Below are 24,861 nucleotides of genomic sequence, written 5' to 3' on the forward strand. Positions count from 1 at the left end.
CCCTTTCCCATGGGTAATATTAACATATTCCAGGGACGCCCTTTGCCATGGGCAACATTAACACATTCCAGGGACCCCCTTTCCCATGGGCAACATTAACACATTCCAGGGACCCGCTTTCCCATGGGCAATATTTAACACATTCCAGGGACCCCCTTTCCCATGGGCAATATTAACACATTCCAGGGACACCCTTTCCCATGGGCAATATTAACACATTCCAAGGACCCCCTTTCCCATGGACAATATTAACACATTCCAGGGACCAGCTTTCCCATGGGCAATATTAACACATTCCGGGGACCCCCTTCCCTATGGGCAATATTAACACATTCCAGGGACCCGCTTTCCCATGGGCAATATTAACACATTCCAGGGACCCCCTTTCCCATGGCCAATATTAACACATTCCAGGGACCAGCTTTCCCATGGGCAATATTAACACATTCCGGGGACCCCCTTCCCTATGGGCAATATTAACACATTCCAGGGACCCGCTTTCCCATGGGCAATATTAACACATTCCAGGGACACCCTTTCCCATGGCCAATATTAACACATTCCAGGGACCCCCTTTCCCACGGGTAATATTAACACATTCCAAGGACCCCCTTTCCCATGGGCAATATTAACACATTCCAGGGACCCCCTTTCCCAAGGGCAATATTAACACATTCCAAGGACCTCCTTTCCCATGGGCAATATTAACACATTCCAAGGACCCCCTTTCCCATGGCCAATATTAACACATTCCAGGGACCGCCTTTCCCATGGCCAATATTAACACATTCCAGGGACCCCCTTTCCCCTGGGCAATATTAACACATGCCAAGGACCCCCTTTCCCATGGGCAATATTAACACATTCCAGGGACCCCCTTTCCCAAGGGCAATATTAACACATTCCAAGGACCCCCTTTCCCATGGGCAATATTAACACATTCCAGGGACCCCCTTTGCCCTGGGTAATATTAACACATTCCAAGGACCCCCTTCCCCTAAGCAATATTAACACATTCCAATGCCTCCCTTCCCCTGGGTAATATTAACACATTCCAGGGACCCGCTTTCCCCTGGGCAATATTAACACATTCCAGCGACCCCCTTTCCCATGGGCAATATTAACACATTCCAGGGACCCCCTTTCCCATGGCCAATATTAACACATTCCAGGGACCCCCTTTCCCCTGGGCAATATTAACACATGCCAAGGACCCCCTTTCCCATGGCCAATATTAACACATTCCAGGGACTCCCTTTCCCATGGGCTATATTAACACATTCCACGGACCCCCTTTCCCATGACCAATATTAACACATTCCAGCGACCCCCTTTCCCATGGGCTATATTAACACATTCCAAGGACCCCCTTTCCCATGGCCAATATTAACACATTCCAAGGACCCCCTTTCCCATGGACAATTTTAACACATTCCAGGAACCCCCTTTCCCATGGGTAATATTAACACATTCCAGGGACCCCTTTCCCATGGGCAATATTAACACATTCCAAGGACCCCCTTTCCCATGGACAATATTAACACATTCCGGGAACCCCCTTTCCCATGGACAATATTAACACATTCCAGGAACACCCTTTCCCATGGGTAATATTAACATATTCCAGGGACCGCCTTTCCCATGGACAATATTAACACATTCCAAGGACCCCCTTTCCCATGGACAATATTAACACATTCCAGGAACCCCCTTTCCCATGGACAATATTAACACATTCCAGGAACGCCCTTTCCCATGGGCAACATTAACACATTCCAGGAACCCCCTTTCCCATGGGTAATATTAACACATTCCAGGGACCCCCTTTCCCATGGACACTATTAAGACATTCCAGGAACCCCCTTTCCCATGGGTAATATTAACATATTCCTGGGACCCCCTTTCCCATGGTCAACATTAACACATTCCAGGGACCCCCTTTCCCATGGGCAACATTAACACATTCCAGGGACCCGCTTTCCCATGGGCAATATTTAACACATTCCAGGGACCCCCTTTCCCATGGGCAATATTAACACATTCCAAGGACCCCCTTTCCCATGGGCAATATGAACACATTCCAAGGACCCCCTTTCCCATGGGCAATATTAACACATTCCAGGGACCAGCTTTTCCATGGGCAATATTAACACATTCCAGGGACCCCCTTTCCCATGGACAATATTAACACATTCCAGGGAGCCCCTTTCCCATGGCCGATATTAACACATTCCAGGGACCCCCTTTCCCATGGGTAATATTAACACATTCCAAGGACCCGCTTAACCATGGGCAATATTAACACATTCCAGGGAGCCCCTTTCCCATGGCCGATATTAACACATTCCAGGGACCTCCTTTCCCCTGGGCAATATTAACACATTCCAGGAAACCCCTTTCCCATGGCCAATATTAACACATTCCAGGGACCCCCTTTCCCATGGCCAATATTAACACATTCTAAGGACCCCCTTTCCCATGGCCAATATTAACACATTCCAGGGACCCCCTTTCCCATGGCCAATATTAACACATTCCAGTGACCCCCTTTCCCATGGGTAATATTAACACATTCCAAGGACCCCCTTTCCCATGGGCAATATTAACACATTCCAATGACCCCCTTTCCCATGGCCAATATTAACACATTCCAGGAACCCCCTTTCCCATGGGCAATATTAACACATTCCAATGACCCCCTTTCCCATGGCCAATATTAACACATTCCAGGGACCCCCTTTCCCATGGGCAATATTAACACATTCCAAGGACCCCCTTTCCCATGGACAATATTAACACATTCCAGGAACCCCCTTTCCCATGGACAATATTAACACATTCCAGGAACCCCCTTTCCCATGGGTAATATTAACATATTCCAGGGACCCCCTTTCCCATGGGTAATATTAACGTATTCCAGGGACCCCCTTTCCCATGGGTAATATTAACATATTCCAGGGATCCCCTTTCCCATGGGCAATATTAACACATTCTGAGGACCCCCTTTCCCCTGGGCAATATTAACACATTCTAAGGACCCCCTTTCCCATGGGTAATATTAACACATTCCAGGGACCACCTTTCCCATGGCCAATATTAACACATTCCAAGGACCCCCTTTCCCATGGACAATATTAACACATTCCAGGAACCCCCTTTCCCATTGGTAATATTAACACATTCCAGGGACCGCCTTTCCCATGGACAATATTAACACATTCCAAGGACCCCCTTTCCCATGGACAATATTAACACATTCCAGGAACCCCCTTTCCCATGGACAATATTAACACATGCCAGGAACGCCCTTTCCCATGGGCAACATTAACACATTCCAGGAAACCCCTTTCCCATGGGTAATATTAACACATTCCAGGGACCCCCTTTCCCATGGACAAGATTAACACATTCCAGGAACCCCCTTTCCCATGGGTAATATTAACATATTCCGGGGACCCCCTTTCCCATGGGCAACATTAACACATTCCAGGGACCAGCTTTCCCATGGGCAATATTAACACATTCCAGGGACCCCCTTTCCCATGGACAATATTAACACATTCCAGGGAGCCCCTTTCCCATGGCCAATATTAACACCTTCCAGGGACCCCCTTTCCCCTGGGCAATATTAACACATTCCAAGGACCCCCTTCCCCATGGGCAATATTAACACATTCCAGGGACCCCCTTTCCCAAGGGCAATATTAACACATTCCAAGGACCCCCTTTCCCATGGGCAATATTAACACATTCCAGGGACCCCCTTTCCCCTGGGCAATATTAACACATTCCAGGAACCCCCTTTCCCATGGCCAATATTAACACATTCCAGGGACCCCCTTTCCCATGGCCAATATTAACACATTCTAAGGACCCCCTTTCCCAAGGCCAATATTAACACCTTCCAGGGACCCCCTTTCCCATGGCCAATATTAACACATTCCAGTGACCCCCTTTCCCATGGGTAATATTAACACATTCCAAGGACCCCCTTTCCCATGGGCAACATTAACACATTCCAGGAACCCCCTTTCCCATGGGTAATATTAACACATTCCAGGGACCCCCTTTCCCATGGACAATATTAACACATTCCAGGGACCCCCTTTCCCATGGACAATATTAACACATTCCAGGAACCCCCTTTCCCATGGACAATATTAACACATTCCAGGAACGCCCTTTCCCATGGGCAACATTAACACATTCCAGGAACCCCCTTTCCCATGGGTAATATTAACACATTCCAGGGACCCCCTTTCCCATGGACAATATTAACACATTCCAGGAACCCCCTTTCCCATGGGTAATATTAACATATTCCGGGGACCCCCTTTCCCATGGGCAACATTAACACATTCCAGGGACCCCCTTTCCCATGGGCAACATTAACACATTCCAGGGACCCGCTTTCCCATGGGCAATATTTAACACATTCCAGGGACCCCCTTTCCCATGGGCAATATTAACACATTCCAAGGACCCCCTTTCCCATGGGCAATATTAACACATTCCAAGGACCCCCATTCCCATGGCCAATATTAACACATTCCAGGGACCCCCTTTCCCATGGCCAATATTAACACATTCTAAGGACCCCCTTTCCCATGGCCAATATTAACACATTCCAGGGACCCCCTTTCCCATGGCCAATATTAACACATTCCAGTGACCCCCTTTCCCATGGGTAATATTAACACATTCCAAGGACCCCCTTTCCCATGGGCAATATTAACACATTCCAATGACCCCCTTTCCCATGGCCAATATTAACACATTCCAGGAACCCCCTTTCCCATGGGCAATATTAACACATTCCAATGACCCCCTTTCCCATGGCCAATATTAACACATTCCAGGGACCCCCTTTCCCATGGGCAATATTAACACATTCCAAGGACCCCCTTTCCCATGGACAATATTAACACATTCCAGGAACCCCCTTTCCCATGGACAATATTAACACATTCCAGGAACCCCCTTTCCCATGGGTAATATTAACATATTCCAGGGACCCCCTTTCCCATGGGTAATACTAACGTATTCCAGGGACCCCCTTTCCCATGGGTAATATTAACATATTCCAGGGACCCCCTTTCCCATGGGCAATATTAACACATTCTGAGGACCCCCTTTCCCCTGGGCAATATTAACACATTCCAGGGACCCCCTTTCCCATGGGTAATATTAACACATTCCAGGGACCACCTTTCCCATGGCCAATATTAACACATTCCAAGGACCCCCTTTCCCATGGACAATATTAACACATTCCAGGAACCCCCTTTCCCATTGGTAATATTAACACATTCCAGGGACCGCCTTTCCCATGGACAATATTAACACATTCCAAGGACCCCCTTTCCCATGGACAATATTAACACATTCCAGGAACCCCCTTTCCCATGGACAATATTAACACATGCCAGGAACGCCCTTTCCCATGGGCAACATTAACACATTCCAGGAAACCCCTTTCCCATGGGTAATATTAACACATTCCAGGGACCCCCTTTCCCATGGACAAGATTAACACATTCCAGGAACCCCCTTTCCCATGGGTAATATTAACATATTCCGGGGACCCCCTTTCCCATGGGCAACATTAACACATTCCAGGGACCAGCTTTCCCATGGGCAATATTAACACATTCCAGGGACCCCCTTTCCCATGGACAATATTAACACATTCCAGGGAGCCCCTTTCCCATGGCCAATATTAACACCTTCCAGGGACCCCCTTTCCCCTGGGCAATATTAACACATTCCAAGGACCCCCTTCCCCATGGGCAATATTAACACATTCCAGGGACCCCCTTTCCCAAGGGCAATATTAACACATTCCAAGGACCCCCTTTCCCATGGGCAATATTAACACATTCCAGGGACCCCCATTCCCCTGGGCAATATTAACACATTCCAGGAACCCCCTTTCCCATGGCCAATATTAACACATTCCAGGGACCCCCTTTCCCATGGCCAATATTAACACATTCTAAGGACCCCCTTTCCCATGGCCAATATTAACACCTTCCAGGGACCCCCTTTCCCATGGCCAATATTAACACATTCCAGTGACCCCCTTTCCCATGGGTAATATTAACACATTCCAAGGACCCCCTTTCCTATGGGCAACATTAACACATTCCAGGAACCCCCTTTCCCATGGGTAATATTAACACATTCCAGGGACCCCCTTTCCCATGGACAATATTAACACATTCCAGGGACCCCCTTTCCCATGGACAATATTAACACATTCCAGGAACCCCCTTTCCCATGGACAATATTAACACATTCCAGGAACGCCCTTTCCCATGGGCAACATTAACACATTCCAGGAACCCCCTTTCCCATGGGTAATATTAACACATTCCAGGGACCCCCTTTCCCATGGACAATATTAACACATTCCAGGAACCCCCTTTCCCATGGGTAATATTAACATATTCCGGGGACCCCCTTTCCCATGGGCAACATTAACACATTCCAGGGACCCCCTTTCCCATGGGCAACATTAACACATTCCAGGGACCCGCTTTCCCATGGGCAATATTTAACACATTCCAGGGACCCCCTTTCCCATGGGCAATATTAACACATTCCAAGGACCCCCTTTCCCATGGGCAATATTAACACATTCCAAGGACCCCCTTTCCCATGGGCAATATTAACACATTCCAGGGACCAGCTTTCCCATGGGCAATATTAACACATTCCAGGGACCCCCTTTCCCATGGAGAATATTAACACATTCCAGGGAGCCCCTTTCACATGGCCAATATTAACACATTCCAGGGACCCCCTTTCCCATGGGTAATATTAACACATTCCAAGGACCCCCTTTCCCATGGGCAATATTAACACATTCCAGGGACCCCCTTTCCCAAGGGCAATATTAACACATTCCAAGGACCCCCATTCCCATGGGCAATATTAACACATTCCAGGGACCCCCTTTCCCATGGGCAATATTAACACATTCCAGGAACCCCCTTTCCCATGGCCAATATTAACACATTCCAGGGACCCCCTTTCCCATGGGCAATATTAACACATTCTAAGGACCCCCTTTCCCATGGCCAATATTAACACATTCCAAGGACCCGCTTAACCATGGGCAATATTAACACATTCCAATGACCCCCTTTCCCATGGCCAATATTAACACATTCCAGGGACCCCCTTTCCCATGGCCAATATTAACACATTCCAGGGACCCCCTTTCCCATGGCCAATATTAACACATTCCAAGGGCCCTCTTTCCCATGGCCAATATTGACACATTCCAAGGACCCCCTTTCCCATGGGCAATATTAACACATTCCAGGGCCCCCCTTTCCCATGGCCAATATTAACACATTCTAAGGACCCCCTTTCCCATGGCCAATATTAACACATTCCAAGGACCCCCTTTCCCATGGGCAATATTAACACATTCCAATGACCCCCTTTCCCATGGCCAATATTAACACATTCCAGGGACCCCCTTTCCCATGGCCGATATTAACACATTCCAGGGACCCCCTTTCCCATGGGTAATATTAACACATTCCAAGGACCCGCTTAACCATGGGCAATATTAACACATTCCAGGGAGCCCCTTTCCCATGGCCGATATTAACACATTCCAGGGACCTCCTTTCCCCTGGGCAATATTAACACATTCCAGGAAACCCCTTTCCCATGGCCAATATTAACACATTCCAGGGACCCCCTTTCCCATGGCCAATATTAACACATTCTAAGGACCCCCTTTCCCATGGCCAATATTAACACATTCCAGGGACCCCCTTTCCCATGGCCAATATTAACACATTCCAGTGACCCCCTTTCCCATGGGTAATATTAACACATTCCAAGGACCCCCTTTCCCATGGGCAATATTAACACATTCCAATGACCCCCTTTCCCATGGCCAATATTAACACATTCCAGGAACCCCCTTTCCCATGGGCAATATTAACACATTCCAATGACCCCCTTTCCCATGGCCAATATTAACACATTCCAGGGACCCCCTTTCCCATGGGCAATATTAACACATTCCAAGGACCCCCTTTCCCATGGACTATATTAACACATTCCAGGAACCCCCTTTCCCATGGACAATATTAACACATTCCAGGAACCCCCTTTCCCATGGGTAATATTAACATATTCCAGGGACCCCCTTTCCCATGGGTAATATTAACGTATTCCAGGGACCCCCTTTCCCATGGGTAATATTAACATATTCCAGGGATCCCCTTTCCCATGGGCAATATTAACACATTCTGAGGACCCCCTTTCCCCTGGGCAATATTAACACATTCTAAGGACCCCCTTTCCCATGGGTAATATTAACACATTCCAGGGACCACCTTTCCCATGGCCAATATTAACACATTCCAAGGACCCCCTTTCCCATGGACAATATTAACACATTCCAGGAACCCCCTTTCCCATTGGTAATATTAACACATTCCAGGGACCGCCTTTCCCATGGACAATATTAACACATTCCAAGGACCCCCTTTCCCATGGACAATATTAACACATTCCAGGAACCCCCTTTCCCATGGACAATATTAACACATGCCAGGAACGCCCTTTCCCATGGGCAACATTAACACATTCCAGGAAACCCCTTTCCCATGGGTAATATTAACACATTCCAGGGACCCCCTTTCCCATGGACAAGATTAACACATTCCAGGAACCCCCTTTCCCATGGGTAATATTAACATATTCCGGGGACCCCCTTTCCCATGGGCAACATTAACACATTCCAGGGACCAGCTTTCCCATGGGCAATATTAACACATTCCAGGGACCCCCTTTCCCATGGACAATATTAACACATTCCAGGGAGCCCCTTTCCCATGGCCAATATTAACACCTTCCAGGGACCCCCTTTCCCCTGGGCAATATTAACACATTCCAAGGACCCCCTTCCCCATGGGCAATATTAACACATTCCAGGGACCCCCTTTCCCAAGGGCAATATTAACACATTCCAAGGACCCCCTTTCCCATGGGCAATATTAACACATTCCAGGGACCCCCTTTCCCCTGGGCAATATTAACACATTCCAGGAACCCCCTTTCCCATGGCCAATATTAACACATTCCAGGGACCCCCTTTCCCATGGCCAATATTAACACATTCTAAGGACCCCCTTTCCCATGGCCAATATTAACACCTTCCAGGGACCCCCTTTCCCATGGCCAATATTAACACATTCCAGTGACCCCCTTTCCCATGGGTAATATTAACACATTCCAAGGACCCCCTTTCCCATGGGCAACATTAACACATTCCAGGAACCCCCTTTCCCATGGGTAATATTAACACATTCCAGGGACCCCCTTTCCCATGGACAATATTAACACATTCCAGGGACCCCCTTTCCCATGGACAATATTAACACATTCCAGGAACCCCCTTTCCCATGGACAATATTAACACATTCCAGGAACGCCCTTTCCCATGGGCAACATTAACACATTCCAGGAACCCCCTTTCCCATGGGTAATATTAACACATTCCAGGGACCCCCTTTCCCATGGACAATATTAACACATTCCAGGAACTCCCTTTCCCATGGGTAATATTAACATATTCCGGGGACCCCCTTTCCCATGGGCAACATTAACACATTCCAGGGACCCCCTTTCCCATGGGCAACATTAACACATTCCAGGGACCCGCTTTCCCATGGGCAATATTTAACACATTCCAGGGACCCCCTTTCCCATGGGCAATATTAACACATTCCAAGGACCCCCTTTCCCATGGGCAATATTAACACATTCCAAGGACCCCCATTCCCATGGCCAATATTAACACATTCCAGGGACCCCCTTTCCCATGGCCAATATTAACACATTCTAAGGACCCCCTTTCCCATGGCCAATATTAACACATTCCAGGGACCCCCTTTCCCATGGCCAATATTAACACATTCCAGTGACCCCCTTTCCCATGGGTAATATTAACACATTCCAAGGACCCCCTTTCCCATGGGCAATATTAACACATTCCAATGACCCCCTTTCCCATGGCCAATATTAACACATTCCAGGAACCCCCTTTCCCATGGGCAATATTAACACATTCCAATGACCCCCTTTCCCATGGCCAATATTAACACATTCCAGGGACCCCCTTTCCCATGGGCAATATTAACACATTCCAAGGACCCCCTTTCCCATGGACAATATTAACACATTCCAGGAACCCCCTTTCCCATGGACAATATTAACACATTCCAGGAACCCCCTTTCCCATGGGTAATATTAACATATTCCAGGGACCCCCTTTCCCATGGGTAATACTAACGTATTCCAGGGACCCCCTTTCCCATGGGTAATATTAACATATTCCAGGGACCCCCTTTCCCATGGGCAATATTAACACATTCTGAGGACCCCCTTTCCCCTGGGCAATATTAACACATTCCAGGGACCCCCTTTCCCATGGGTAATATTAACACATTCCAGGGACCACCTTTCCCATGGCCAATATTAACACATTCCAAGGACCCCCTTTCCCATGGACAATATTAACACATTCCAGGAACCCCCTTTCCCATTGGTAATATTAACACATTCCAGGGACCGCCTTTCCCATGGACAATATTAACACATTCCAAGGACCCCCTTTCCCATGGACAATATTAACACATTCCAGGAACCCCCTTTCCCATGGACAATATTAACACATGCCAGGAACGCCCTTTCCCATGGGCAACATTAACACATTCCAGGAAACCCCTTTCCCATGGGTAATATTAACACATTCCAGGGACCCCCTTTCCCATGGACAAGATTAACACATTCCAGGAACCCCCTTTCCCATGGGTAATATTAACATATTCCGGGGACCCCCTTTCCCATGGGCAACATTAACACATTCCAGGGACCAGCTTTCCCATGGGCAATATTAACACATTCCAGGGACCCCCTTTCCCATGGACAATATTAACACATTCCAGGGAGCCCCTTTCCCATGGCCAATATTAACACCTTCCAGGGACCCCCTTTCCCCTGGGCAATATTAACACATTCCAAGGACCCCCTTCCCCATGGGCAATATTAACACATTCCAGGGACCCCCTTTCCCAAGGGCAATATTAACACATTCCAAGGACCCCCTTTCCCATGGGCAATATTAACACATTCCAGGGACCCCCTTTCCCCTGGGCAATGTTAACACATTCCAGGAACCCCCTTTCCCATGGCCAATATTAACACATTCCAGGGACCCCCTTTCCCATGGCCAATATTAACACATTCTAAGGACCCCCTTTCCCATGGCCAATATTAACACCTTCCAGGGACCCCCTTTCCCATGGCCAATATTAACACATTCCAGTGACCCCCTTTCCCATGGGTAATATTAACACATTCCAAGGACCCCCTTTCCTATGGGCAACATTAACACATTCCAGGAACCCCCTTTCCCATGGGTAATATTAACACATTCCAGGGACCCCCTTTCCCATGGACAATATTAACACATTCCAGGGACCCCCTTTCCCATGGACAATATTAACACATTCCAGGAACCCCCTTTCCCATGGACAATATTAACACATTCCAGGAACGCCCTTTCCCATGGGCAACATTAACACATTCCAGGAACCCCCTTTCCCATGGGTAATATTAACACATTCCAGGGACCCCCTTTCCCATGGACAATATTAACACATTCCAGGAACCCCCTTTCCCATGGGTAATATTAACATATTCCGGGGACCCCCTTTCCCATGGGCAACATTAACACATTCCAGGGACCCCCTTTCCCATGGGCAACATTAACACATTCCAGGGACCCGCTTTCCCATGGGCAATATTTAACACATTCCAGGGACCCCCTTTCCCATGGGCAATATTAACACATTCCAAGGACCCCCTTTCCCATGGGCAATATTAACACATTCCAAGGACCCCCTTTCCCATGGGCAATATTAACACATTCCAGGGACCAGCTTTCCCATGGGCAATATTAACACATTCCAGGGACCCCCTTTCCCATGGAGAATATTAACACATTCCAGGGAGCCCCTTTCACATGGCCAATATTAACACATTCCAGGGACCCCCTTTCCCATGGGTAATATTAACACATTCCAAGGACCCCCTTTCCCATGGGCAATATTAACACATTCCAGGGACCCCCTTTCCCAAGGGCAATATTAACACATTCCAAGGACCCCCATTCCCATGGGCAATATTAACACATTCCAGGGACCCCCTTTCCCATGGGCAATATTAACACATTCCAGGAACCCCCTTTCCCATGGCCAATATTAACACATTCCAGGGACCCCCTTTCCCATGGGCAATATTAACACATTCTAAGGACCCCCTTTCCCATGGCCAATATTAACACATTCCAAGGACCCGCTTAACCATGGGCAATATTAACACATTCCAATGACCCCCTTTCCCATGGCCAATATTAACACATTCCAGGGACCCCCTTTCCCATGGCCAATATTAACACATTCCAGGGACCCCCTTTCCCATGGCCAATATTAACACATTCCAAGGGCCCTCTTTCCCATGGCCAATATTGACACATTCCAAGGACCCCCTTTCCCATGGGCAATATTAACACATTCCAGGGCCCCCCTTTCCCATGGCCAATATTAACACATTCTAAGGACCCCCTTTCCCATGGCCAATATTAACACATTCCAAGGACCCCCTTTCCCATGGGCAATATTAACACATTCCAATGACCCCCTTTCCCATGGCCAATATTAACACATTCCAGGGACCCCCTTTCCCATGGCCAATATTAACACATTCCAGGGACCCCCTTTCCCATGGACAATATTAACACATTCCAAGGGCCCCCTTTCCCATGGCCAATATTGACACATTCCAAGGACCCCCTTTCCCATGGACAATTTTAACACATTCCAGGAAACCCCTTTCCCATGGGTAATATTAACACATTCCAGGGACCCCCTTTCCCATGGGCAATATTAACACATTCCAAGGACCCCCATTCCCATGGACAATATTAACACATTCGAGGAACCCCCTTTCCCATGGACAATATTAACACATTCCAGGAACCCCCTTTCCCATTGGTAATATTAACACATTCCAGGGACCGCCTTTCCCATGGACAATATTAACACATTCCAAGGACCCCCTTTCCCATGGACAATATTAACACATTCCAGGAACCCCCTTTCCCATGGACAATATTAACACATTCCAGGAACGCCCTTTCCCATGGGCAACATTAACACATTCCAGGAAACCCCTTTCCCATGGGTAATATTAACACATTCCAGGGACCCCCTTTCCCATGGACAATATTAACACATTCCAGGAACCCCCTTTCCCATGGGTAATATTAACATTATCCGGGGACCCCCTTTCCCATGGGCAACATTAACACATTCCAGGGACCAGCTTTCCCATGGGCAATATTAACACATTCCAGGGACCCCCTTTCCCATGGACAATATTAACACATTCCAGGGAGCCCCTTTCCCATGGCCAATATTAACACATTCCAGGGACCCCCTTTCCCATGGCCAATATTAACACATTCTAAGGACCCCCTTTCCCATGGCCAATATTAACACCTTCCAGGGACCCCCTTTCCCATGGACAATATTAACACATTCCAGTGACCCCCTTTCCCATGGGTAATATTAACACATTCCAAGGACCCCCTTTCCCATGGGCAACATTAACACATTCCAGGAACCCCCTTTCCCATGGGTAATATTAACACATTCCAGGGACCCCCTTTCCCATGGACAATATTAACACATTCCAGGGACCCCCTTTCCCATGGACAATATTAACACATTCCAGGAACCCCCTTTCCCATGGACAATATTAACACATTCCAGGAACGCCCTTTCCCATGGGCAGCATTAACACATTCCAGGAACCCCCTTTCCCATGGGTAATATTAACACATTCCAGGGACCCCCTTTCCCATGGACAGTATTAACACATTCCAGGAACCCCCTTTCCCATGGGTAATATTAACATATTCCGGGGACCCCCTTTCCCATGGGCAACATTAACACATTCCAGGGACCCCCTTTCCCATGGGCAACATTAACACATTCCAGGGACCTGCTTTCCCATGGGCAATATTTAACACATTCCAGGGACCCCCTTTCCCATGGGCAATATTAACACATTCCAAGGACCCCCTTTCCCATGGGCAATATTAACACATTCCAAGGACCCCCTTTCCCATGGGCAATATTAACACATTCCAGGGACCAGCTTTCCCATGGGCAATATTAACACATTCCAGGGACCCCCTTTCCCATGGAGAATATTAACACATTCCAGGGAGCCCCTTTCACATGGCCAATATTAACACATTCCAGGGACCCCCTTTCCCATGGGTAATATTAACACATTCCAAGGACCCCCTTTCCCATGGGCAATATTAACACATTCCAGGGACCCCCTTTCCCAAGGGCAATATTAACACATTCCAAGGACCCCCATTCCCATGGGCAATATTAACACATTCCAGGGACCCCCTTTCCCATGGGCAATATTAACACATTCCAGGAACTCCCTTTCCCATGGCCAATATTAACACATTCCAGGGACCCCCTTTCCCATGGCCAATATTAACACATTCTAAGGACCCCCTTTCCCATGGCCAATATTAACACATTCCAAGGACCCGCTTAACCATGGGCAATATTAACACATTCCAATGACCCCCTTTCCCATGGCCAATATTAACACATTCCAGGGACCCCCTTTCCCATGGCCAATATTAACACATTCCAGGGACCCCCTTTCCCATGGCCAATATTAACACATTCCAAGGGCCCCCTTTCCCATGGCCAATATTGACACATTCCAAGGATCCCCTTTCCCATGGGCAATATTAACACATTCCAGGGACCCCCTTTCCCATGGCCAATATTAACACATTCTAAGGACCCCCTTTCCCATGGCCAATATTAACACATTCCAAGGACCCCCTTTCCCATGGGCAATATTAACACATTCCAATGACCCCCTTTCCCATGGCCAATATTAACACATTCCAGGGACCCCCTTTCCCATGGCCAATATTAACACATTCCAGGGACCCCCTTTCCCATGGACAATATTAACACATTCCAAGGGCCCCCTTTCCCATTGCCAATATTGACACATTCCAAGGACCCCCTTTCCCATGGGCAATATTAACACATTCCAAGGACCCCCTTTCCCATGGGCAATATTAACACATTCCAGGGACCCCCTTTCCCATGGGCAATATTAACACCTTCCAGGGACCCCCTTTCGCCTGGGCAATATTAACACATTCCAGGGACCCCCTTTCCCCTGGGCAATATTAACACATTCCAGGGACCCCCTTTCCCCTGGGCAATATTAACACATTCCAGGGACCCCCTTTCCCATGGCCAATATTGACACATTCCAAGGACCCCCTTTCCCATGGGCAATATTAACACATTCCAAGGACCCCCTTTCCCATGGGCAATATTAACACATTCCAGGGACCCCCTTTCCCCTGGGTAATATTAACACATTCCAAGGACCCCCTTTCCCATGGCCAATATTAACACATTCCATGGACCCCCTTTCCCATGGCCAATATTAACACATTCCAGGGACCCCCTTTCCCATGGCCAATATTAACACATTCCAGGGACCCCCTTTCCCATGGGCATTATTAACACTTTCCAGGGACCCCCTTTCCCCTGGGCAATATTAACACATTCCAAGGATCCCCTTTCCCCTGGGTAGTATTAACACATGCCAGGGACCCCCTTTCCCATGGCCAATATTAACACATTCCAGGGACCCCCTTTCCCCTGGGTAGTATTAACACATTCCAGGGACCCCCTTTCCCATGGCCAATATTAACACATTCCAGGACCCCCTTTCCCATGAGCAATATTAACACATTCCAGGGACCCCCTTTCCCCTGGGTAATGTTAACAACATTCCAATGACCTCCACACTTCCCCTAATCAATGTTAGCACTTTTCAAGAGGCCCCCTCCTTCCCCCAGCTAATGCTAACACGTTTTTAAGACCCATTTCTCTTTGGACCATATTAAAGCATTCTGGTGACTCCCTTCCCCTGGGCAATATTAACACATTCCAAACTGTGCCCGTCCACAATCATTATCAACCCATTCGCAGAGAACCTTCCACTCTGCATACAGTCAGGGTCAAGATCCAGACTGAAGCTCTTGAAGGTTTGGCGTGGTTCTTCCAAGAACATCTCAACATGCTTTGTTAATTCCTCAGATCCCGGGCAGGCACTGTGAGTACAGACGCATCGAAGTTCACTCTGCGCCCATTTCCTATGGAGCATTCAACTGGTCACGTATTCAGCACTTGCTGCTGTGTTTATAGGCAGCTTTCTTGTGCAGAATTGACAGCACAGGAACAGGATACCTAGCCCAAGTGGTCCACACAAGTGTTCATTCTCCATGCAAGCCTCCTGCCACCTTCAGTCAGCACATCATTCCACTCTTTCCTTCTCCTCTCGCATGGGTTATTCAGCTTCTCTGTAAACGCATCTAGACCATCCACCTCCCTGTGGCCGAGAGTTCCCCATTCTCTCCACTCTGGGCAAAAAGTTTAATTTATCAGTGACTCTATTGTGCAGTTCAAACCCTTAGTACTGTTGCACCCCAGGGACGTTCTACAGATGCTGAGCTAGACCAGGCCATTCTGTCTATCAAAGCTGTTCCATCCATAATTCATATGGTCATGTCATCCCTAGAGGTCTGACTGTGGAATTGTAAATATTTATTGGTGGGCTTTAGCTTCTGGTATGCACCAGATACTTGTAGATTTGTGAGAAGGACTTCAGAGATTTATTCCACAACACTACCAACTGGCTGGAGCCCATTTTTCCAGGCCATTCCAATTCTGTTTTCTTTTGTTTCTTCCTTGAACAAAAATAATTTAAGTCATAGAGTCACACAGCACAGAAACAGATCCTTTGCTCCAACTCATCCATGCTGACCAGATATCCTAAATTAATCTAGTCCCATTTCCTAGCATTTGGCCCATATCCCTCTAAACCCTTCCTACTCATGTACCCATCCAGATGCCTTTTAAATGTTGTAATTGTACCAGCCTCCACCTTCTCCTCTGGGAGCTCATCCCGTACATGCACCACCCTCTGCATGGAAAAAGTTACCCCTTAGGTCCCTTTTAAATCTTTCCCCTCTCACCTTAAACCTATGCCATCTAAGGCTGTACGTTTGCTCACTGAACTGATAGGTTTGTGCTCAGGCGTTTTGTCGCCATGCTAGTTAACGTCATCAGTGAGCCTCCGGTGAAGTGCTGGTGTTCTGTCTCACTTTCTGTTTATGTGTCTTGGTCTGTTACGGTGGGTGATAACCGTTTCCGGTTCTTTTTCTCAGAGGTTGGTAAATGAGGTCCAGATTGATGTGTTTATTGATGGAGTTCCAGTTTGAATGGCAGGCCCTAGGAATTCCCGTGCTTGTCCCTGTTTAGCCTGTCCCAGGCTGGATGTGTTGTCCCACTCTTCATCTGTGTGGATTTGGAGCCCATTTACCAACCTCTGAGAATATGGACAGGAAATGATATCACCCATCTTAACAGACCAAGACACACAAATAGAAAGTGAGACAGAACACCAGCACTTCACCGGAGGCTCACTGATGACGTTAACTAGCATGGCGACAAAACGCCTGAGCACAAACCTATCAGTTCAGTGAGCAAACGTACAGCCTTAGATGGCATAGGTTTAAGGTGAGAGGGGAAAGATTTAAAAGGGACCTAAGGGGTAACTTTTTCCATGCAGAGGGTGGTGCATGTACGGGATGAGCTCCCAGAGGAGATGGTGGAGGCTGGTACAATTACAACATTTAAAAAGCATCTGGATGGGTACATGAGTAGGAAGGGTTTAGAGGGGTATGGGCCAAATGCTGGGAACCGTCTGAGAGCAAACCTAGCAGCTCAGTGAGCAAACTTACAACTTGAACCTCAACCTGAGGTACAGATCTTCTCAAAAAACCACTATGTCTTCTAGTTTTGGGCTCCCCTACTCTGGGAAAAAGACTTTGGCAATTCACCCTATCCATGCCCCTCATGATTTTATAAACCTGTATAAAGTTAGCCTCCAATGCTCCACGTAAGATAGCCCCAGCCTCTTCAGCTTCTCCCCATAGCTGAGACTCTCCAACCCTGGCAACATCCTTGTAAATGTTTTCTAAATCCTTTCAAGTTTAACAATATCTTTCCTATAGCAGGGAGACCAGGATTGAATGCAGTATTCCAGAAGTGGCCGAACCAATGTCCTGTACAGCCGCAACATGACTTCCCAACTCCTGTACTCAATGCAGTAATCAATAAAGACAAGCGTACCAAACCCTTCATCAATGCAAACACAAGCTGGACTCTTCAAATTGTGTTTTAGTCTGACTCCTATATTGTTTCATACTGCAAGTTGAGGCTAGGTGTAGTGATCAGAGATGGGTGTTTTAAGACAGCTTTACTAGGTCACCCGATATAGTCACATTCCCAGTTTGAAGTTAGTTAGTTACAGTGTGGAAACAGGCCCTTCGGCCCAACAAGTCCACACCAACCCTCCAAAGAGCAAACCACCCAGACCCATTCCCCTACATTAACCCCTTCACCTAACACTACGGGCAATTTAGCATGGCCAATTCACATAACCTGCACATTTTTGAACTGTGGGAGGAAACCGGAGCACCCAGAGGAAACCCACGCAGACACAGGGAGAATGTGCAAACTCCACCCAGACAGTTGCCTGAGGTGGGAATTGAACCCGGGTCTCTGGCGCTGTGAGGCAGCAGTGCTAGCCACTGTGCCACCCACTTGTATTGTTATTCTGGCTATAGTCCCATTATAAAGTCTGAGAACCCCATCTATTAGGGGAATTGGACAAGGTAAACATGTAACATTGTAATTACAACATTCCAAAAGTGGTGATGCCACAGCACTGTTGCTGCAGAAACGGTGTGTTAAATTTACACAGGAAGTTTACTATGTCACTGCAGGCATGCTCATTTATCATGGAAGAAGCTGGCAGGAAGTGGCTGCATACATTAACACATACCCACTTGCCTCCAGCAATGATCCCTGTTGTAATATGTCTCTTCTTTCTAACTCTCAACCCTCACTCATTTCTCAGAAAATATGCCAATATTCCTATAGTAAAAAAGATACCTAAGGGCTGATTTTCCAGATGGGTGTCCTCAACATAAAACACTAAATGTCTGAGAGTGCTGAGATATGATGGCTGTGTGGTTGTTGTCACTTCAGTGGGCAAGCAACAAATATGGTGCAGAGACAGGTTCCCAGTCTCGCAGTTGTGTGTGCCAGTGGGTGAGAATCTGGGTCACAATGTGGGTTGGAGAGTTGGCCATCTGGTGACTGTGGAGTGTCTGATTTTAGAATTCTAAACTTCTTTCCATTTGCAGGTACGGTTTGACACTGACTCCGGCTCGGAGGGCTCTGACAAGAAAGCATTAATTCCAGGTGACCCAGATCACCAGGAAGTGGGCACAAGCCCTGTGGACACAGCTCCGGAATTGGCTTCCGAGGGGACGGAATCGAATGTTCAGACTGTGACCAATCCGTCCTCCACCCTCTCCAGCGACTACAAGGCTAAAGGCCCCAAAGACCACGGCGACTCACGGAAGACCAGAGCAATCAAAGCAGCCAGGCCGAGCAGGGCTTGCAAGCCCCCTCAGCAGGGAGGGCTCCTGGGGGGTGCTGAGGACCATGGGGCCCCTCCCCTTGCCATCCCGGAGTATAACACCACCCTGGCATTGGGGCAGGAGCTTCAGCAGCTGAGGAAGGCAGGCTTCGATGCGAAAAAAGCTGCCACAGAGCAGCTGAAGAGGTCGTCAGTGACACGGAATTGCGTAGAGGGGAAAGTGGCGGAAGGTAAAGATTGGGATGCGAGGGAATAGACTGTGTGGGCACTATGCGACTCAGTAGCTCAATGGTTAGCCTGGCTGCCTCAGCGCCAGGGACCCTGGTTTGATTCCACCCTTGAGTGACTGTTTACATGTTCTCCTTCATGTCACCGTGGGTTTTCTCTGGGTGCTCCCACAGTTTAAAGGTGTGCAGGTTAGGTGGATTGGCCATGGGAGGTGCAGGGTTCCAGTGATAGGGTGGGGAATTGTGGGCCTGGTGGGGGATGCTCTTCAGAGGGTCAGTGTGTACTTGATGGGCTGAATGGCCTGCTTCCATATTGTAGCGATTCTGTGATTGAGTGAATGAGTCCAGTTTGCTAAAAGCTGAACTGGTCACAGAATCTGCCTTGGTGTTCAATCTGGGGTAAGCACAGGATAAAAACATAGTTACCAATTTGCCAGAACAGACTATTGGTTTCCGTACAAACTGTATGAGACATTTTTGGGCAAACGAGTTAAACTGGCCTATTGATGACCACATAGTCAGTGAGGATTGTCCTAAAATCCCATCTGGTTCACTCATATTCTTCAGGGAAGGAAATCTACCGTCCTCACCCAGTCTGATCTACAGATCCACAATGATGTGATTGACTCTTAACTGTCCTCTGGCCAATTAGGGATAGGCAGTGAATGCTGATCAAGCAAGTGATACCCACATTCCATGAGCAACAAAAAACGATGTGATGATTTAATTGAGGTAGTTAAGGTAATTAGAGGGCCACTTGGAGACCAGAGGCTTTTAGTTTAGTTTATATGTCAGCATAGGAAGAATGGGCCAAATGGCCTGTTCCTGTGCTGTACTGTTCTTTGTTCCTTGTTTGTAGGATTCTAAGGTAGATGGGGATAGCGAGGAATGATGGTCAGTAATAGTAATCAGTCATGATCTAACTGAAGGTGCAGCAGGCTTGATAGACCATATGGCTTCCTCCTCCTTCCCTGCCTGGCCTCTCCATAGTGTTGGCTGTTTATTCTTCTCCATCTCCTCCTGTAACTCACCCATTCCTCTTCCGATCTGTTTGAAGTTTATGGCAGTCCTATTTCCATCACTCACTTCTCATTTTCTCTCTCTCTTCTCTTCTCTCTCCTCTCTCTCTCTTCTCTCTCACTCTTCTCTCTCTCCTCCCTCTCTCTCTCTCTCTATCTCTCTCCTTTCTTTCCTTCTCTCCTTCCCTCCTCCCCCCCCCCCCCCCCCCCCCCACCGTCCGCTACAGAAAACCAGCCTGTTCTCTGCCTGTTCCCTCCACAATCCTCACTGAGCCGCTAACTCCTGACCTCATCCTTCCTCATCGCTGCACACTCATCTCTGCATCTCATTCATGCCAAGTCATCAATTCTTTCATGATGTTGTCCACATTTCTTATTTTCTGCTTTTAACCATGGGCTTATTTAAGAAAGGCTATAAGGGGAAGCCTGGGAACTATAGACCAGTGAGTCTGACATCAGTGGTGTGCAAGTTGTTGGAGGGGAATCTGAGAGATAGGATTTGCACGCATTTGGAAAGGCAAGGACTGATAATGGACAGTCAGCATGGCTTTGTGTGTGGAAAATTGTCTCACTAACTTAATTGAGTTTTTTGAGGACATGACCAAAAGGTTAGATGAGGGCAGAGCAGTCAACATTGTCTACATGGACATTATTAAAGTTCTAACAAGGTTCCGCATGGTAGACTGGTTAGTAAAGTTAGACCATATGGGATTCAGAGAGAGCTTGCCAATTGGATACAAAATTGGCTTAATAGTAGGAGACAGAGGGTGGTAGTGGAGCATTGTGTTTCAGACTGGAGGCCTGTGACCAGCGGGTCCCAGTGTCATTTATATGAACGATTTGAATGAGAATTTAGGAAGAATGGTTAGTACATTTGCAAATGACAGCAAAATTGGTGATGTAGTGGACAGTAATGAAAGTAATCTAAGATTACAGAGATATCTTGGTCAATTGAGCCAAAGGGCGGAGGAGTGGAAGATGAAGTTTAATTTGGATAATATTAGGTATAGAATTTTGTAAAACAAGCAAGGACTTATACAGTTAATGATAGGGTCCTGGGTGGTGTTGTCAAACAGAGAGACCTCGGAGTTTGGAAGCACAGTACCTTGAAAGTTGTGTCACAGGTAGTCATGGTGTTGAAGAAGGCACTTAGCACGCTTGCCTTCGTTACTCAGACTACTAAATATTGGAGTTGGGACATCATGTTGCAGTTGTGCAGAATGTTGGTGAGGGCATGTTTGGACTATTGTGTCCTGGTCAGGTCACCCTGCTATGGGAAGAATATTATTAAATTGGAGAGGGTTCAGAAATGATTTACAATGATGTTGCTGGGACTAGAGAGTTTGTGTTATAATGAGATGCTGGATAGACTGGAACTTTTTTTTCACTGCAGCATAGGAGGTTGAGGGGTGACCTTATAGAGGTGTATAAAATTATGAGGGCATAGATGAGGTGAATAGTAAAGGTCTAGGATAGGGGAGTTCAAAAGTAGAAGGCATATTTTTAAGGTGAGAGGAGAAGGATTTAAAAGAGACCTGAGGGGTAACAATTTCACGCAGGGCATGGTTCACATGTGCAATGAACTACCATAGGAAGTGGTAGATGTGGGTATAGTTACAACATTTAAAAGACTTTTGGACAGGTACACGAATAGGAAATGTATAGAGGGATATGGGCCAAATGCAGACAAGTGGGACTTGGTCAGCATTGATATGTTGGAAAGAAGGATCTGTTTCCATGCTATATGACTCTATGGCTGTATCCAGTGCTGGGCTAGGCCAATCTTTGCTGCTCATCTGTTAATTACCTTGGAGATGATGAAGGTGAGCTGCTGACTTGACGTGCTGCAATCCACATGCTGTAGGGACACCCACACAGTACTGTTAGGGAGGGAGTTCCAGGATTTTGACCCAGCAACACTGAAGGAATGGTGATATATTTGCAAGTCAGGATGGCGAATAACGTGGAGAGGAATCTGCTGCTCTTGTCTTTCTAGGTTGTGGCTTTGGAAGGTGCTGTTGCAGGCGTCTGGGAGAGTTGCTACAGTGCATCTTGTGGATGGTACGCACTGCTGCTTCTGAGTGTCGGTGATGGAGGGAGTGGATGCTTGTGGACGCGGTACCAATCAAATAGGTTGCTTTGTCCTATGTTGAGCTTCTTGAGTGTTGTTGGAGCAGCCCCCATCCAGGCAAATGGAGAGTATTGCTTTTGTTGTCAGTAACAAAGTCAGTCTTGCAATAGCCTTGTCGCTCTGTCATAAGAATGTTTATACTTGCAGGAATAAGTCACCACGTAGAGGCAGATGTGATGTAATCATTTCACGTTTTCACTTCTTGCAAAGGGGTTGGTTGCATCTTTACTATCTGTTAATGGTGACCAGCTGCAGACTTTTATTGCTGAGTTAAAAATCGTGAGAATCTCTCTGGCTATGTGGAAGGCATCTTGAACATCTCCAAATTTATTGCTGAGGGTTATCTTCCCTGCAGAATTTCTTACAAGCTGTGGCTGTTCCGAAAAGGTCAGATAGCATCCGGAATGGCGTCCTCTGTCACCTGGGCTGTTGCAGGGTCCTAATGTCTGCCCAATGTATTTGCCACACGTCTGTGTACTCGCTGCACAGATTGGGCATGTCAGACAACACTGGACAAGGGTATGACACGTTAGCAAAGCACGGAGTATAGGCAGGGTTATGATGCAGATCAGTTACGATCTGGCCCAATAGTGTTACAAACCCGAGGGGCCAAATGGCCTCCTGTTTGTTAGTCATGTGCCATTCTACTGGCTGCAGTGATTGAAGTTCTAAACTGATTTGTGGAGGTCTTGGGATGTGGGAAAGGAGGTTTTTCCACGTGGCACGGGGCGAGGAGAGAAAGGATAGCACTGATGGAGGATGAGATGGTCAAGCCCATTCTTGCAGGAGGGTGAGGGTGGGGCTGGGGGAGAGAAAGATCTGTTGTCCTTCAGGGTGTGAGTAAAAGGAAAGAAAGATGGGGGAGGAAAAGCCAGTCACTTATCTACCTTTTGTTTTCTTGCCTTTCCTCGGATTTGGAACTTAGCGCTCCAAAGATTTCCTTCACCTAACAGCAGTTAACCTCTGATTAAAAGCAGAAATTGGTGAAAATGTAGGAGTTGGGAGGTCATGTTGCAGCTGTACAGGAAACTTTTGGAACACTGCGTGCAATTCTGGTCTCCCTGCTATAGGAAAGATGTTGTTAAATTTGAAAGGGTTCAGACAAAATTTAGAAAGATGTTGTCAGGGTTGGAGGGTTGGAGGGTTTGAGCTGTCGGGAGACGCTGAATAGGCTGGGGCTGTTTTCCCTGGAGCATCAGAGGCTGAGGGGTGACATATAGCAGTTTATAAAATCATGAGGGACATGGATAGGGGAAACAGCCAAAGTCTTTTTCCCAGGGTAGTGGAGTCCAAAACCTAAAGGGCATAGGTTTAAGGTGAACAGGAAAAGATTTAAAAGGATCCTAAGGGACAACGTTTTCATGCAGAGAGTGATGCATGTATGGAATGAGCTGCCCGGGGAAGTGGTGAAGACTGGAACAATTACAACATGTAAAAGGCAACTGGATGGGTATTTGGAAAGGATGGGTTTAAAATGATACAGGCCAAATGCTGGCAAACAGGACTAGATTGGTCTAGGATGTCTGGTCAGCATGGATGGGTTGGACCAAAGGGTCTATTTCTGTGCTGTACAACTCTATGACTTGACACTCAGTGTGTCTAGCAGTGTCTGTGGAGAGAGAAGCAAAGGGGACATTTCAGGTTGTGACCTTTCAATAGAGTAGGTGGGTGAACACATGTTGATGCATGTTCAGGAGGCAGGGTGAGTTTAAATTTACGAAGAGCGAATGTGTAAACATTGGAATGGCAGGTGTGAAGCTAACTGAAGCTTTGATGAGAAAATTCAAAGCAAATTCCATCCCCTCAA

General features: G+C 47.2%; 1 protein-coding gene across 2 annotated transcripts in view; it reads left to right on the forward strand.

The window, feature by feature from the left end:
* Positions 1 to 24,861, forward strand: part of ppp1r35 (protein phosphatase 1, regulatory subunit 35) — a 44,747-nt gene that overhangs the window by 13,389 nt on the left and 6,497 nt on the right. For both annotated transcript variants that reach the window (XM_043683583.2, XM_043683586.2), the window contains exon 3: positions 19,439 to 19,907. In XM_043683583.2, the coding sequence (XP_043539518.2) occupies positions 19,439 to 19,907 (469 nt within the window). The remainder of the gene's footprint in view (positions 1 to 19,438; positions 19,908 to 24,861) is intronic.

Source organism: Chiloscyllium plagiosum, unplaced genomic scaffold (genome assembly GCF_037043375.1).
Source record: "Chiloscyllium plagiosum isolate Xiang-an unplaced genomic scaffold, Cpla_swu_hap1 HiC_scaffold_44, whole genome shotgun sequence".
Taxonomy (NCBI): Eukaryota; Metazoa; Chordata; class Chondrichthyes; order Orectolobiformes; family Hemiscylliidae; genus Chiloscyllium; species Chiloscyllium plagiosum.